Genomic DNA, 16,891 nt, shown 5'->3' with positions numbered 1-16,891 from the left:
CTAGCCTGTTAAATCTTCTCCAGAGAAGCAAGATGCTTATAGACGCTGGCAGGCCTAGACTAGCACAGGCAGTGCAGGCTTTAGCAGAGGCCTACCTGGCCCACACAGGGAAAGAGCATTCTGAGAACAGCTAGCAAACCTGGGGTTCCCAGATGCATCACACATGCACTGAGGAGGTCCATTCTGAGTGGGTTTTCTAGGGTCTGGAGTTAGATCATCTCAGCCAGAGGTTCTGGGTTCAGCTGACTTTATTAGATCCAAATAGAGCTGTAGGTGCCACGTGGTGAACGTGTGTAGCTGAGGGTGGGTGCCGCAGAGTGGGCTCGCGCTAAATGCCTTCTTGCCTAGTGTCCAGCAGCTTGGAGGATCTCCAGGGCCAAGGAAGCCACTGCACTGTTGGCCGACGAACTGTGAGAAAAACCAAAGTAGAGACATTTAGGCATCCCCAGGGTAAAATGCTCTGTCTTCCAAAGGGGCTGGCCTCTTTTGCACCTGAGTACCTGATGGACCAGCTGCTTCCCAGAGCTGCCCCTAGCATCATCTTGAGAAGCAGAAACAGCGTTTGCAGGCTCCAGGGCCATGAGGTGAGGACCCCGAAGCCCACAGTCCCACAGGGGCTCAGCACTGGCCCTGCCACCCACCCCTCGACGTCTCAGCTCACTTTGGCCAGGTGCACCGATGCTGAGCTGTGAGGGCAAGTCAGGCGGACGGCAGCCAGAGCCTGCTGGCCCGAGGCCCACAGTGAGCCTGCCCGGCGCCTGCCTGCAGCTGACTTGTGCCATCCAGCAAAGATCCCAGCTGCTGACACTCCCTGCTCCATGCTGCCCCTTCCTGGCCAATCAGCCAGAAGCTTTGGGTTTCTTATTCTCATAGGTGTGGATGTGCAATTAAGAGCTTCAAATGGAAACTTCGTTATTGGAGCAACTTGTTTGAGACACATTTAAACCTGTGCCTTAACAACTGTCACCAAAGAAAAGAATGGCGCACAGCAGTGTGCCTTGAAGTATAAAATTAGCTGATAGCACACCCTTCGCTACACAGAAATACAGCTGTTGCCAAATGCCAGGGGGCTGCATAGAAGAGGTGGGTCGCAGGGGGACAGGACTGTGGTCGGAGATGGCGCCATGCATTCCTGCTCTGTGCATCAAAGGCCCCTTTGAGGGCTGAGGGAATGCACTTGAACTTGGCCTGCTCCCGGCTGAGACCAGGCTACCCGGGTGGAGCCGTGCTGCCCGCTCCGCCTGCCAGAGCAGCCCTTGGGGGCCAGTGACCGGCAAGGAGGACACACCCACCTGGCAGGGCCCCATCAGAACTGAGAATGCTGCCATCCAGTCACTCTTTGTCAACATGAGAAACCCTTTTTCTGGTGGGGCCATCCGAACAAAGCCCGAACAGGACAATTTCAGAGCAGCAGCCTGTCGGCCAGTATGAGATCTGCCTGGTGTAGACGTGTTAGTTGCTGGAGTGACACGTGTGGGTATGGAAGAGGCCACCAGCCTCAGGGAGGCTCGTTTTCACATGCTTGGTCCAAATTTGGGTCCAGCGCTCCCAAACTGGTACAGCATGAAGATGTGCCGGCCTCGGACCCAGCTGGGGGGCGGGGGAGTCCCACACAGGCAGGCCGTGGAGAGGAAGGGCTCTCAGCAGCTCCCCACTCAAGTCCATGCCTCCCGGTGGCTCTCCCACCCTCTGCCAGCACACATCTGCTCTGCTCACAGGGGCCTCATCTCAGCTGTCTGCACAAGCCCAGGGTCCCCAGGTATGGTCATCACCTGCTCCTCACAAAAACCAGTCTAGCGGAAGGCCTGTGGCCCAGCCCGGGGAGCCAGTGTCCGTGCCTCACACACCACAGGGGCCACCGGGCTGAGCAGGGGCCCCTCCCATCAAAGTCAGCCCGTCCTTCCCCTCAGCTCACAGTAACCACGGGTAAGAACTGACATCTTTGGCTTAAGCTACAGAGTAAAGGGGGTGGGGTAGGCCAGGAGGCGCTGTCCCCTCCCCACCCAATCCAGGATTAATACAACAAGGCTGCATGGAGCTGAGCCTTCGCAGACTCACCTTCCCAGCAATACCTCAGCCGCATATGCTCCTCCAACTAATACAAAACCCCAAACACCAGGAAGCAGATTCCATAGAACCTTGTGGCCCTGAAAACAAACTACCAGGAATGCCGTGCACCACCCCGCGTCCCGCACACCCAGCGAAGGCCAGGTACCCCTTAGCAGGTGGGGCCTCCTCCCCAGGGCAGGGAGAGCAGCTGCAGCTCAGGAGCCACCACGCCCTCCGGCCGCCTCCCTCAGCTCTGGGGACAAGGCACTCACCCGAGTCATTTAATCAAGCCCCTGAACCGCCCACAGAGCCCACCTGCCAGGCCCTGGCACTGTCACATGCAGTGAGCCATTACACAGCACACCGGCTGCCTAAAGGGTGGATACCTGGGGGCAGTTCTCTCTTTATTCCCATGCCATTTTTCTCTGGTCACGTGGCACTAACATTTTAAATGACTCGTCAGCCCTACCTGCCCCCCCCAACCCCGGAACCGCCTCTCCAGGGAGTGCAGGGGTGTGTGCGGCAACGGCAAGAACCCTCCCAGCGCCCTCACTACACCAGTATCGGCGTCACCGGGGGGCTGGCAGAGAGGCCGGTTCCTCCCTCCACAGGGTGCAGCGTGTTCCGGGTGACACGGCCTTCCTGGTCTCGGCACCTCACTTCCAGGATGCTCTAGACGTACTGACTGTGAAGCTGAGGACTGAGAGGCTGACCTAACCTCAGCTTCTCCGTGTCAAACTGTTCTAGGCGTTCAAGTTTTCCCTCTGACGGCAGCCGGGGCTGTAGAGTGGGCCTCCAGACCCTCTGCAAGGTGGTGGTAATGGGGCCTCTGGCCAGGCTGCTGCGGGGGGCACGTGTGCACACACAGGTACTGCTTTTCTCATGAGGTTCATCAGGTCTCCCACCTGGTCATAATCCGCTCCCGTCGCCATCTGTAGATGGGAATACGGCCTCCCCGCACTGCAGGGCCGGGATGCTCTTCTTTTCTCCCTCCCGTTACCTCTCCCTGCCTCCACAGTGGGGACTCCTGGGGGGTGGGGGGGCAGAGTGGCCCATCCCACACTGGGAGGGAGGGATCTCAGTGGGCAGTGTCAGGCGGGAAGGTGACGGTCCCTGGTGTGTAGGCGAAACCGGGGGGCGGGGGAAGAAAGAAGAGCGGAGAAAAGGAATGCCAGGCTATTTGCTGAGCCCAGGTACGCTCTGTGCTGCTCCTCCCACAGCCCTCCTGGGCCTACGTACCCCCCAGCCGCAGCCAGCCACTCCAGAGCCCGCAGGAGGCTGCCCGAATTCTTGAGGCTCTCCAGGTGCTTCTCATTGGAGGTGATCTGCAAGGGAGGGAGAGGAAAGCGGTCGGCTGGCCCATCCCTGACCCATGATCCGTTGGACGGGCACCCTGAGTCTCAGGCCACCAGTGCTATTGGGCAGTGAGCGCTGAGCCCCAGTGCACTGCTGACCACGGAGGCAACCCTTGGGGTGAGCAGGAAGGAGTCCGCTGCAGCTGGAGATGCGCCAGGGGAGGATGGGGTGCCTCCCGTCGGTCCCTCAGGAGGGTCTGTGTTCTGGAAGCCTGAACATTTCAGTTAAAGCAGATCACGGGTGAACAAACTTTCCAGTTGTCGGTTCCGGGACCCAGTGGGCCCATGCGTCCCAAGCCCGACACAACCTCTTTCATATGGACAGAAGGATGATGCTGGGCTCCCGTGATCTCAGGAGCCTGGGAAAAGAAAGAGGCACTAGGAATCAAACTGGTCACACCCTCACCCGCGTACCCTGGGAAGTGTGCCTCTGCCAACGGCCACCGGCCCGGGAGACACAGAGGAGGGACACTTGGGCACCAGAGGCAGAATCATCAACTCTCAGGGCTGGAAGGGACTCGGATAGGTGCTGACCCAGCCCAGGCTCCTGGAGACCTCCTAATTCAGCCCTTCGGTAAAACGAGTCCATGCCCTACGAGGCAGAGAAGACTTCAGGAATGAACCTTGATTCTGCAGTTAGACTGTTTCTCTTAATTCACCTTTCATGTCCTATTTTTATCTTTGATATTTAATAAATATTTTCTAATAAACACTTGTATGGAACTTCACATTTCAGAAGGCTCTGCAGTTTCCTGTACATTTTCTCACTTATCCCTTTCAGTAGCCTCACCTTGCAAGGTAAGCATGTAGTGTGTTTTATAGATGAGGTGACTGAAGCTTAGTGACATTAAGGGACCACTACGGCAGTACACAGGGAGCTTGACCCTAACCCCACATGAGGCTGGAACCAGGCTGGCCTCGGCTGTCCCCACCTTTTTCTGTCTTTCCACTTGATCATAGCAACCAGGGCTGGATTATCATCTCTGTAGTTCTCAGGGAGAGGCTGAATATTTCTTAATCAATCACTCATGGTGATAGGAAGGTCACAGGGGTAGTTAGACCTTAATGTGGCCTCTGAATTGCACGTGAATGAATGTGCACCTCCATTGAGACCCTATCCTGCTTCCTGAGTGTGCCACACCCCAGCTGCCAGCTCGACTGCATCAGGTGTAATTTCTGCAAAGATTTGCATCTTAAAAGAGCTGTGTATAAATTTGTTCTGAAATTACACCCCACTTGATGAGTTCAGAAGGCTGCTGTAGTTCAATTCTGTCTGAAGCAAGCACAAACTTACCCTGAAAGGGTCTTCAGCGAGGATTCCCATCTAATTTTTCTCAAAACCCTGCCTCATACAGCTCAGTTGAGCTACATCCAGACTCACTGCCCTGACCAGCCCTACCGTGGGATCGTGGGTAAGAGGCTGTGCTCCAAGTTGCAAAGAGATAACAAGACTACATTCACTCACGAGGCTAGTTGGAAGGTGCAAACAGAAGAAAACTATGTGATCAAAGGGAGAGACGAGAATAGCACCGTGTGCAGCTGACATAAATGCAAGCATAAACAAAGCCAAGAGAATTCATTGAAAACTATGTGATTTGGCCACTTACCTGAACTCTTACTAGCAACATCAACTGTTGTTCTATCAATATGAGTTAATTAGAAAATAAAAATTTTAAATAATATCAATCAGAGGTTCTAGTTCTGGGAAAGACAGAGAAAGCACATGCCACCCTTTCCATGTAAAGCCTGAACAGGATGCACAGCGCAGCTCTCTCAGAACACTGAAAAGTAAACAACACTGGCAGGTTGGGGAAGGACCCTGAAACCGAAGCGCCGTCTCCCCTCTCCCTCCAGTACAGACCACCTTGAACTCAACACACCCAAACCCCAGAAGTGGGGCACACGAGAGAGCCCCAGGAGAAGCCAGGCTTGAGGAATGGGAAAGGAAACTTGGAAAAGCTCAGAGAGATTAGATGAACCCCCCTTTCCTTTTCCTCAGTTCTCTCTTGCCCCAGGCCCCAGGCAATTCTGTGGTGGCAGTGGTGGCAGCAACAGAAGCCAACAGCCAAAACTCTTCTCTCTCTCTCTGTTCTCACAATGTTTGGCCCCGACATGACAGTTGTGGAGGTTAAGCAGTTTGTGGCCAGACAGAAAATGGGAGACCCAGGGAGCCAGAAAGTACTGGGGAGATAATAACAGGGAAGAGCTCAAGAAAGCAACCCCATAAAATTATTTATGAACTTCTAGGCTCACCTTCAACCTGTGTTGGTTAAAGTAAAAGGTTAAAAAAGCTACACCATACAAACAGGAATCAACAGAAAGCTAGAGTGGCTGTATTAATATCAGGCAAAGAAGACTTTAGAACAAAGAAAATTATCAGGGATAAATAAAGACATAGCATCCTGATAAAAGGGTTCTCTCACTAAGAAGATAAAACAATAAATGTGTATGCATCTAACAACAGGAATTTAAAATACATAAAGAAAAACTGATACAACTGAAAGGAAAAACAGACAAGTCCACAGCTTTAGCTGGAGACTTCAAATAACTCTTATAGTAACAGATAGGATGAGCAGACCAGAAATCAGCACGGATATGGAAAAGGTGAACAACACCGTCATCCAACTGGATCTCACTGATATTCGTAGAGCACGAAGCCCACCAACAGCAGAATTTACATTTTTTCCCGAGAATCCAGGAACATTCACCAAGGTATACAATATTCTGGGTAATAAAACAAATATTTACTAATTTAAGAGAGCTGAAATCATATAAATTATATTCTCTGAGCATCATGGAATTAAACTAGAAATAAATAACAAAGATAACAAAAATATCTCCAAATCACTTGGAAGTTAAACAACACACTCAAATAATCCAAGGATCAAAGAGGACATCCCAAGGAAAATCAGAAATGATTCTGAGCTGAATGAAAATGTCAATACAGTATATCAACGTCTGTGGGGTGCAGCTGAAGTAGTGCTTAAAGAGAAATTTATAGTACAATACTTGCATTAAAAAAGAAACGTCTCAAATCCATAATCCAAGCTTTCATGTTAAGAAACTAGAAAAAGAGCAAAACAAACCCAAACCCAAAGAGGGAAGGAAAAACAGAGCAGAAATCAAGAGTAATGTGGTAAATGTAGGCCCAAATATATCAATATCTAAATTTACCAAGTACTACAAATAAAAGATTAACTAACATTGTTAGATTAGATATAACCAAAATAAAACACAACTACACGATGCTCACAAACATACCTTAAATATAAGAGCACAGAGCAACTGAAGTTTAAAGAACGAAAAAAGAGACGCCACACAAATTGTAACCAAAGGAAGTTGGTATAGCTAATATCAGACAAAGTCGACTTTAAGCCAATAATTATAACTAGGAATAAAGAGAGACATATCATATTTATAAAAAGATCAACTGGGCTTCCCTGGTGGCGCAGTGGTTGAGAACCTGCCTGCCAATGCAGGGGACACGGGTTCGAGCCCTGGTCTGGGAAGATCCCACATACCGCGGAGCAACTAGGCCCGTGAGCCACAACTACTGAACCTGCGCTCCACAACAAGAGAGGCCACGACAGTGAGAGGCCCGCGCACTGCGATGAAGAGTGGCCCCCACTTGCCACAACTAGAGAAAGCCCTCGCACAGAAACGAAGACCCAACACAGCCAAAAATAAATAAATTAATTAATTAAAAAAAAAAAAAAAGATCAACTGACCAGGAAGATATATCAAGTCTAAATTCTAAACGTACCTAATAACAACCTCAAAATCTGTAAAACAAAAAAATGACAGAACCAAAGTGAGAGTTACACAAATCCATAATCATTCTGGGATATTTTTCAATCTCTCCCAGTAACATGCATACGAAAATCAGAAGGGATATGGACGTTTTATACAACAAGATTAACAAACCTGACCTAATCGACATATATAGAAAAATTCATCTAACAACTGCAGAATATATGTTCTTTTCAAATGTCCATGGAAACTTTTCAACATACACCACATGCTGGGTCATAAAGCAAGTTCTGACAAATTTCAACGATATAAATTAACAAAATATGTCAGGATCTATATGTTAAAAATTATAAAATGCTGAAAAAATTTTTAAAAAACTAAATAAATGGATAGAATGTGTTCATGAATTAGATGACTCAATACAGTAAAGATATTAATTTTCCCAAAATATAGGTTTAATGAAGTTTCTATCAAAACCCCAGCAGGATTTTTTGCAGACCCACACAAACAGTATCAAAGTTTTGACAAGCGTGCAAAGGTAACTGAATGGGGGAACATGTTTGAACAAATGATGCTAGAACAAATGGACATCCATACGCAAAAACATGACCCTAGGAACATATCTTAATACCTCAAATAAAACATCATTCAAGGGAATTCCTGGGCGGTCCAGTGGTTAGGAGTCCACGCTCTCACTGCCGAGGGCCTGGGTTCGATCCCTGGTCTGGGAACTAAAATCCCATAAGCCGTGAGGCATGGCCAAAAAAAAAAAAAAAACATTCAAAATGGATCATGGATCTGAATGCAAAATGTGAAACTATACAACTTCTGGAAGAAAATATAGGAGAACAGATATGAGACCTTGGGTTTGTTCATGAGTTTTTAGATACAACACAAAAGCACAATCTCTGAAAGAAAAAAATGGACAAATTGGACTTTATCAATGTTAAAAACTTTGCTCTTTATATATGTATGATGGAATATTAATCAGCCATAAAAAGAATGAAATTTTGCCATTTGCAGCATGGATGGACCTAGAGATTATCATACTAAGTGAAGTAAGTCAGAGAAAGACAAATATATGATATCACTTACATGTGGAGTCTAAAAAATAGTACAAATGAACTTATTTTAAAAACAGAAACAGACTCACAGACATAGAAAACAAACTTATGGCTACCAAAGGGAAAGCGGGGGGGATAAATTGGGAATTTGGGATTAACAGATACACACTACTATATATAAAATAGATAAACAACAAGGATTTACTGTATAGCACAGGGAACTATATTCAATATCATGCAATAAACTATAATGGAAAAGAATAAAAAATATAGATATATACATATGTATGTATAACTGAATCACTTTACTGTACATCTGAAACCAACATTATTGTAAATCAACTATACTTCAATTTAAAAAATTAAAAAATAAATCAATAAAAATTTTTAAAAAGCCTTTGCTCTTTGTAGAAGATTGATAAGAGAATAAGACAAAGCACAGACTAGGAGAAAATATTTGCAAATCACATATCTGATAAAGGACTTTTATCCAGAACATATAAAGAACTCTTAAAATTCAGCAAGAGAATAACCCAATTTTTTAAATGGGCAGAAAATCTGAATAGACACTTCATCAAAGAAGGTATTATAGATGGCAAACAAGGACATGAAATGATACTCAATATCATTTGTCACTAGGGAAACACAAATTGAAACTACAATGTAATACCACTACACACCTATTAGAATGCCTAAAATTCATAAAACTGACAATAACAAAGGCCAGCCAGGATGCAGAGTAACAGAAACTCTCATTTATTGCTGTGGGAATGCAAAATGGTACAGCCACGGTGGAAGACACTTTGGCAATTCCTTATAGAATTGAACGTAGTTTTACCATACGGCCCAGCAATTGTACTCTTAGGTATCTGCCCAAGAGAAATGAAGACTTATGTCCACACGAAAAACCTGTGTGCAAAAGTCTGTAGTAGCTTTATTCAAAAATCACTAAAAAGAAAAAGGAACCGAGATGTCCTTCAACAGGGAAATGGAAAAACAGCTAGGAAAGCCTTCATGCCCTACTTGGTATATAGGTCTGACTGGATTTTTAATGAGATATCAGTAAAGATAAGTCTGGATAATTTTTGAAAAGATAAGACTTTAAATTTGCCTTGCTAAATTATTTTGCCCTCTGACACCAATTTCCTAGGATTAGTCACGCTTGTAATGTTAGGATTTTAAATGACTTTGAAATAATCCTTTGGAATGAGTTACTCCTTTCTCCCAGAGTCTGGGCTCCTCTTTGGCCACCAAAGGTTATAAATTATGATGGGTACCAACCTTCTTTTAGAAACATCCCACTGTATTTATCAGACAGTGTGGCCTTTACCCTTCTATTTTCTCAGTACTTAAACTTTGTTAAACAGCAAATTGTGGGTCTGCTCAAAAGTCATCCCACCTCCTCCTCTTCTGAGTTACCTAAGCAGAGAACGTTCTGGGCACCCTGAGACCCGTCCTTCATGAAGCAGGAGGGGAAGTGACACTTGTCCACTGAGATACTGAATTCACGGCTGAACAACTGCTGGAGAATTTCTCGTGGCTCTGATGACAGTAGTCAAGAGCGAGCACTGCAGTGACTCTCTAAGAAAATAAATAATGCAAGAGGACACTAGCGAAGAGTGTCAACACAGTACCTTCCTCCTGTAGTTAATATTTTCATTAGAAGTCACTTCCATTAGCCAAGACAAGGAAACAATTTTATTTTGCAATAACGTTCTATAGCAGAGGTTCCTGGACCTCTAAGAGTCCATGAGTAGATTTTATTATTTCAAAACATCAAATGGCAGGTGTCCATTTCCTGAAAACTAAGCCATGCCTGCCTCACATTGTTCCTGCTCCTAAGACATCTGACTGGTAGCTGGATGGCTAAAGTCAATCAAAATGGAAACATGAATTATACTAAATACATGCAGTTCACCTGGTAGACAGGCATCCATTCAAAACATTGGGATCTTTAAGGGAAACACCATAAAAAGGTTGGGAATTTGAGCTTAGAATTAAGATCAACTTGGAAAGACAATTCCTCCATCTCTGTTTAATTGAGGGGATATGAAAAAGCACATGATGGACTTTGGGTAAATACGCTACTTTATTCAACCTTCTGCTACAGCCCCTTGAACGTGGGTTGTGTCAATGAGCATTCAGGAATCACTGTGTAACCAAAACACTGAAAGGAGAGGCTGGTGTCCTGCAGAATCGTCCCTCACGTTCCCACCAGGCTCACAAATTGTAAGGTAATGGCTTTTTTTTTTTTTTTTTTAAACACACCCACCGTCCAGGACAGAGTGTGGGCTGGCTCCTTTCCGGATTTCAGCTTCCCAAATGCAAACTACCAAAAGAAGCCATCTCAAGCCCTCGGTAATGACAGGAGCCTGAACTTGGCAGCCTCCTCAGTGTGCCCGGGGGAGCTGAGGGGAGACTAGGTCTCCCGGGGCACAGTGGCCACCGGGGGACAAAGCCAGGCCTGGTGCCAACATTCCTCAGCAAAGGCCTTAAAAACGCGTTAAGTCAGAATGTACTTTACTTCGTATCATCGTGATACATTGTGAGTTTATGCCCATGAATCTGACTCACAGCATCGTCCTCCTGCAGCTCGTGAAAGCTCCGCTGCCAGCGTCTCTGGTTGGAAATGGTTTCACGTGTGGAGCTCCGTAGCCGTGAGTGAGGCAGGCACAGGCAGGCCGCCGGCCTCTGTTACGAGTGTGTAATAATACGTGTCTGTCTCTTCCCTGATCCTGAATGTGTGTGGCACGCCGCCGCCAAGTTAACCTTAGTTTTCTAATCGTGAGTTCCTCTAGACAGGCCCGGGCAACACGGACAGACCAGAAAAAACCCAGCAGACGGAGCTGACGAGAGCAAGCGTGGCCCAGGTGCTCCCCGGTGCTTGTTGTTACAGACACACACTTCACACACGGGAGGATTATTTTAATTCCGTGGCCTTCAGATCTCATAAATACGAGTAAAAACAAGCAGGTAACGATGACAACTCTACTTCAGAGCGTTTCAATTTCAAAAATAAACCCGTCCATCGAGCTCCTTTATTTTGTTCTCTTAACATATACTTTGTCTTCTCTTCAGTTAAGGTTTTTGTTACTTCAAAGCCATTTCTACCCCTTGCATATCGAGACACGCTATCCCCTTGCCGTCTGATGCCAGGCTGGAATCTGGGAAGAACCTCTGGTCGGCGTGATGGAATCTGGCAGTCCCTCCCCGCTTTCCACCTGGCGCTCACTCTGGGTGTCTCCAGAAATTTCCTGAGCTGCCTTTCACATCCACATTTAAAGCAAGACTGTATGAACACAAGCTGCTCTGCATCCAGGCCCGTGGGCGTCTTCCATGAGTTGCTGAATGCATCCGGGGTGGAAGGGAGTAACTCTCGTGCACGGCCTTTGGCTGCCTCATGGCATCTGTACCTTCCCAGGAGTCCATTTAGAAATGTTACATTCCTCAACAAAAGGCCCCCTTCTGACCCAGGCTAGTAATCAGGTGGATGATCTGAAGGAAATCTAGAGGCATCCCTAAGAATGCCTGTCAGTAGATCTGCTGATCACCAAGGAGGGGGTCCAGTTGGAACCTACACTGGGGCATCTCGAGGGCAGAGGTGTGGGCCTGTGGATGAGGCAGGCCCAGTTCCAAAGCCTTAGTCACCCGGATTTGGCCCAGATCCTGTGAACTCAGGTTCTCTGCAGGGAGACCGAGACATTACACTGAACCTGGGTGGTATCGGGCCAGAAGTGGCACCATCTTTGCGTCCAGGCGGACTGCTACGGAGGTGTTCTTCCACGCGCTGCATGGAGCCCAGTGTAGCTTTAACCCACAGGGAGACCCTGGCAGCACAGAGGCCCGGGAAGACGGTGGCATCCGGATATGGTGATTCCTCAAGTTGAAGAAGGCTGAAGAGGAAGAAAATAGCTGAGCTCCTCTTGTTCAAAAGCACCCACGAGTTTCCATGCCGAGCATTCAAGGAGGACGGGGAGGGGAGAGGGTGGGAGGATGCACAGGGCGTTCACCAACATGCACAGTCAGAGCTAAGAAAACCTCTGTTTCAGGTAAAAACTGTCGTGATTCACCTTTGTCTATAAAACTAACTGAGTCAGCAGGCCTTAGAGCAAAAAGAGCTTGGAATTTGGTTCAAGAAAGGAAACCACCATTTCTGAGCACCTGTTATGTGCAGGAACAGAGTTAAGTGCTTTCAAATATGTGATCTTTCTGACGACCATGAAAAAGAAGTATTCCTAGGCTCACTTTACGGAAGAGGAAACGGAAGCCAGCAGGGCTAATGTGACTTGCCCAAGGTCACCTGGCCAGCAGGCAGTGGAACTGAGCTAAGACCCAGTCTCCCCACCTTCAAGATCCATGTGGCCTTCCAGAGAGTCCGTTCCATCCTCACGTCTGCTAAGCACACTGCTCAGCTGTTGGCCGACTGGCTGATGAATAACCATCAATGACCGAGAGACCGATGACACGGTGTTTCACTTCAGGCTCCACTGGCTGCACGCCGGTGATCTAGTGTAAAGGCTTACCAACCGTGCTGCTTGGTGCCCCCTGCCACCCCGGTAGATCGTCTGGCACCCTTTGCTCCCCTCACTGTTGCTGTTGTTGATCTCCATCATTTCCAGTGGGAGCAGCGTCCACAGAATCACTCTCCTAGACAGCGTCAGGGGTTCCAGGTCTTGACCGAAGGAGTCCCTGGATCATATGTACTTCCAGTAAACACACCCTGATGTGCAGACCACCACGCGCTTCGCAGTTTCTCTTAGCGCCTGGTGACCAGAAGGCTTTTCTGCATCTCTCCTCACACCCTCAGGTGGAGGGCTGTCCCTGCTGGGGATGGGACGTGAACTTACAGTTTGTGTACCGTTATCTCCTGTTCTCTTCACAATAACCCTACGAGGAAGGTCTTCTATGACTTCACATTAGAGATGGGGTGAGGCTGGCATGGAGACCCAGATCTGGCCAACTCGCTCCACCGCCCTCCCTGCCCCAGTCGCCGTGCTGCCCTTTGCCGCCCCCATAAGGGTCTGGCTGCAGAAGCAGCGGCACAGAGACAGCCAGTGGCCACTGAGGAAGGCGGGAGCTGACACCTTCCATGAGTAAGGAGGAGGCTGCCATTCTGGCCCAGGGGGAGCCAGCCCCGGCTTCCAGGAGCCCAGGTCCCGTAAGGAATGGCTTGGCCTGCCATGTTTAAGACCGCAGTCTCTAGAGCCGGGGTCAAATTGGGGAGCACTCTCTTCTCATCTGATCTTTCCAGATTTGGAAAAGCAGCAAAAGCAAAGGAGGACAGATGGTGGGCAAATAGTTACCAAGTGGCATGGGCGAGCTGACCTTAGTGAGAACACGCCAGTGTGGAAGGATTTTCTTCTCTCTGTTGACCTTTCCTTCCTCTCCTCCTGGGGTCTGTACGCTCCCCAACCTGGCCCGACACCTCAGTTCTCCTCTCCAAACTCCCGTCTGTACCTGTGGGCACCTGCTAAATCCAGAGCTCATGGAAATGACATGCTGAGGATGTAAATGCTTTTCTTTTTCACCCCGTAAGACACGGTTGCTTTCTACAAGAAAATTATCCGTATCTGCCCTCTTCATTTTAGGCCAGCTAAATGAAGCTCTCTTCAGCTCTCTTCGGGGCAGTAAAAATGCCCTTAATGCTTAGAAACTGTTCATAATGACATCAGCTTCTGGCCATTCCATCCAGTAAGTTTAAAATGTTGAATATAAATATAGCTGGTTTGGGAAATCTCTTAGACCTGATCCAACTAACTACAACAGCCAAGTCCAAAATAAGTGAGGAAAAAGCAGTTTTAATTGGCAAAGAAATAGGATTGTGGATCTCTTGTGGATATAAGAATAAACTGTAAGTTGGCCCAAAGAAAGTTCTGGGGAAACACAGGATCAGACCGCACCATCTTCCCCAGAGGACCTGATCCAAGTGCTTAGAAAGGCAAACACGATAGAATACATTTCCCAGTCAGTGGTGCTAGGATGTCAACCACGGGATGTGTCTGGAATCAGTTCCTCACAAGAGAAAACACCGAAGATAGTAACTGTCCTGTGATTTGGTAAGTGTGAGAACTTAGGGTAGTAAGAAGTGAGGAACTATGTGAGGAGATATTATGGGACCTTGACCCAGACAAATCTCAGCTGATCCTTAGGAATGCTCTATGGGGTCATACTGAGGGGTCTATTTGACAACGCAGTCCTTGAATTTGTGGTGTGGGTAGGGTGTGTGTGTTAATGGCGGGGCTTTGAGGTGGAGAAGTAGATAGCGGAAGTGGCTTATTCAGTGCCTGCTTCCAGTCCTTTTTCTGAACTTTCTATTGGATGGTGGGGAAAGGAGCGGGGGCAAGTGAGTGATATCAGGTCAACAAGGCTTCATAGGTCCCCCCAGTTTCCTTCTTTCCCCAGTTCCTCACTCGACCTAGTGAGGATACTGTCGGCCACTAAACCACGCTGCTGTGATCCAGCATCATAAATAAGAACAATCAGGAAAACGCACACCTTGTAATGTTAGGTAAAGAGCAGAAAATACAAAAGCAATGTGTGGAACGTGACTGCGATTACGTGAAATGACGATGGGCACATGCTCAGTTTGAGGTCTCCAGCGTTATCATCCTCGCTCCCAAGGCCCTCAGGCTAGTGAGAGGCGGGCAGAGAAGAAATCACAGTCCGACACCAGCTGAATACACATGAAGGCTCTTTCTGCAGCAGTAAAGGGTCTGACAAATCTTAGTTAGCATGATTCTGTGGTCAAGAAGACAGGGTGTTGGGAATCCCCTGGCGATCCAGTGGCTAGGACTCTGCGCTTTCACTGCCAAGGGCGCAGTTTCGATCCCTGGTTGGGGAACTAAGATCCCGCAAACAGCATGGCGTGGCCAAAAAAAAGAAGAAGACAGGGTGTCTTGACCACCTGCTATATGCCAAGTCCTCTTTAGTTAGATTCTGGGGATATAGTGTAGGATGGGTGTCAAGGCAGAGCTTCCACTGTGAGAAACACAGTTAAAATGTAAACGGAATATACTTAAAAAAAACTAAAAACAGAGTCACCACATGATCCAGCAATTCCACTCCTGGGCATATAACCGGAAAAGATGAAAACTCTAATTCAAAAAGATACACGCACCCCAATGTTCTTAGCAGCACTATTCACAATAGCCAAGACATGGAAACAACCTAAATGTCCATCGACTGATGAATGGATAAAGAAGATGCTGTCTGTGTATATACAATGGAATACTACTCAGCCATAAAAAAGAATGAAATAATGCCATTTGCAGCAACATGGATGGAACCGGAGGTGATCATACTAAGGGAAATAAGTCAGACAGAGGAAGACTAATAGCATATGATATCACTCACAGGTGGAATCTAAAAACTGATACAATGAACTCATTTACAAAACAGAAATAGATTCACAGACAACAACAAGCTTGGTTACCAAAGGGGAAAGGGCAGGGAGGGATAAGTTGGGTTTAACAGAGAGAGAACCACTATTATATATAACAGATAAACAACAAGGACCTACTGTATAGCACAGGGAACTATATTCAAAATCTTGTAATAACCTATAATGGAAAAGAATCTGAAAAAGAATATACGTATGTATGTATGTATAACTGAATCACTCTGCTGTACACCTGAAACACTGTAAATCAACAATACTTCAATTAAAAAAAGAGTAAACAGGATAATTTGAGACAGCGGTGGGCGTCAGGAAGAATCAAGCAGGGGAGAGGGGAGAAGAGAAAGTGCGGCGGGCGGCCGCGTGCCCAGGACAGTCTCCCCGAGGAGACGACGCGTGAGGATGTGACGGTGAGAAAGAACCAGCCACGAGAAGAGACTGGGGGCCCGTATTCTGCGGAGGGGAAGAGCAGCTGTCACGCGGGTCCTAAGCGGGGAAGGACCCTGCTGGGGACCTGGAGGTGGCAGATGCAGGGACTCGCTGGAAGCAGGGAGCCAGTGAGGAGGGGCTGCAGAACCGGCCCAGGGGGAGGCGGCAGGGCTCAGCGAACCACACCCAAGGACTCACCGGCCAGCACCCTCCCTTCTGCTGAGCCTTCGACTAAGCACAGACGAGATGCTGCCGGGCCCTTCGTCCTGGACAGCAGAGCCTGCACGTCAGCAGAGGTGAGGCGTGGGTAACCGCCGGGGTGAGGGTGCTGACGGACCTTTCCTCGCAGGCAAAGCACCTAAACAGACCCTTGGGGGGGAACGAGAGGAGAGTCTGCATCCTAGCCTCTATGCTATGGAAACAGAGCCCTGGAGATTTCTATCAGAAATAAAGCAATTCAAGGACTTTTCCGAGAAGAGGAAGGAAAGGCAGGCATGGAGAGCTTAGATCTGAAAAACTGCTAACACGGATTACATATTAATTCTCGGGGGGGCGGGCATAAATTACTGACCATTACCAGCAAGCTTGTAAACAGACTTAGTAAACGAGTGTTTCATTTTTTGGTAAGTGACCACTTCCGAAACACACGGTGAAATTGTCACCTAAATGAGCGAAGTCTTCAACCTCCTCCTGAAACACACATGTCACAGGTGGGGGGAAAGGTCAGTTGGTCGTGGCCGGCTGTAATTTCTGCTTATAGTCACACGCTGCGCTGAGCAGAAGCCCCTTGGCTGCCGTGAATCCACTGAATTCACAAGTATAGAAGGAGCCTTGGGGTTGGGTCTAGT

The 16,891-nt window shown here is 47.8% G+C and overlaps 1 protein-coding gene across 4 annotated transcripts in view; it reads right to left on the bottom strand.

Moving 5' to 3' along the window:
• Positions 1-230: 230 nt before the first annotated feature.
• Positions 231-16,891, bottom strand: part of ULK4 (unc-51 like kinase 4) — a 518,420-nt gene continuing 501,759 nt past the window's right edge. For all 4 annotated transcript variants that reach the window (XM_067753978.1, XM_067753980.1, XM_067753979.1 and 1 more), the window contains 2 exons: positions 3,289-3,374; positions 231-408 (listed from right to left, as the gene is read on the bottom strand). In XM_067753978.1, coding sequence (XP_067610079.1) covers positions 345-408; positions 3,289-3,374 — 150 coding nt within the window. In that variant the 3' untranslated portion in view covers positions 231-344. The remainder of the gene's footprint in view (positions 409-3,288; positions 3,375-16,891) is intronic.

The sequence above is a fragment of the Pseudorca crassidens genome, chromosome 10 (genome assembly GCF_039906515.1).
Source record: "Pseudorca crassidens isolate mPseCra1 chromosome 10, mPseCra1.hap1, whole genome shotgun sequence".
Taxonomy (NCBI): domain Eukaryota; kingdom Metazoa; phylum Chordata; class Mammalia; order Artiodactyla; family Delphinidae; genus Pseudorca; species Pseudorca crassidens.
This window is presented reverse-complemented; position numbering and strand designations above follow the sequence as displayed.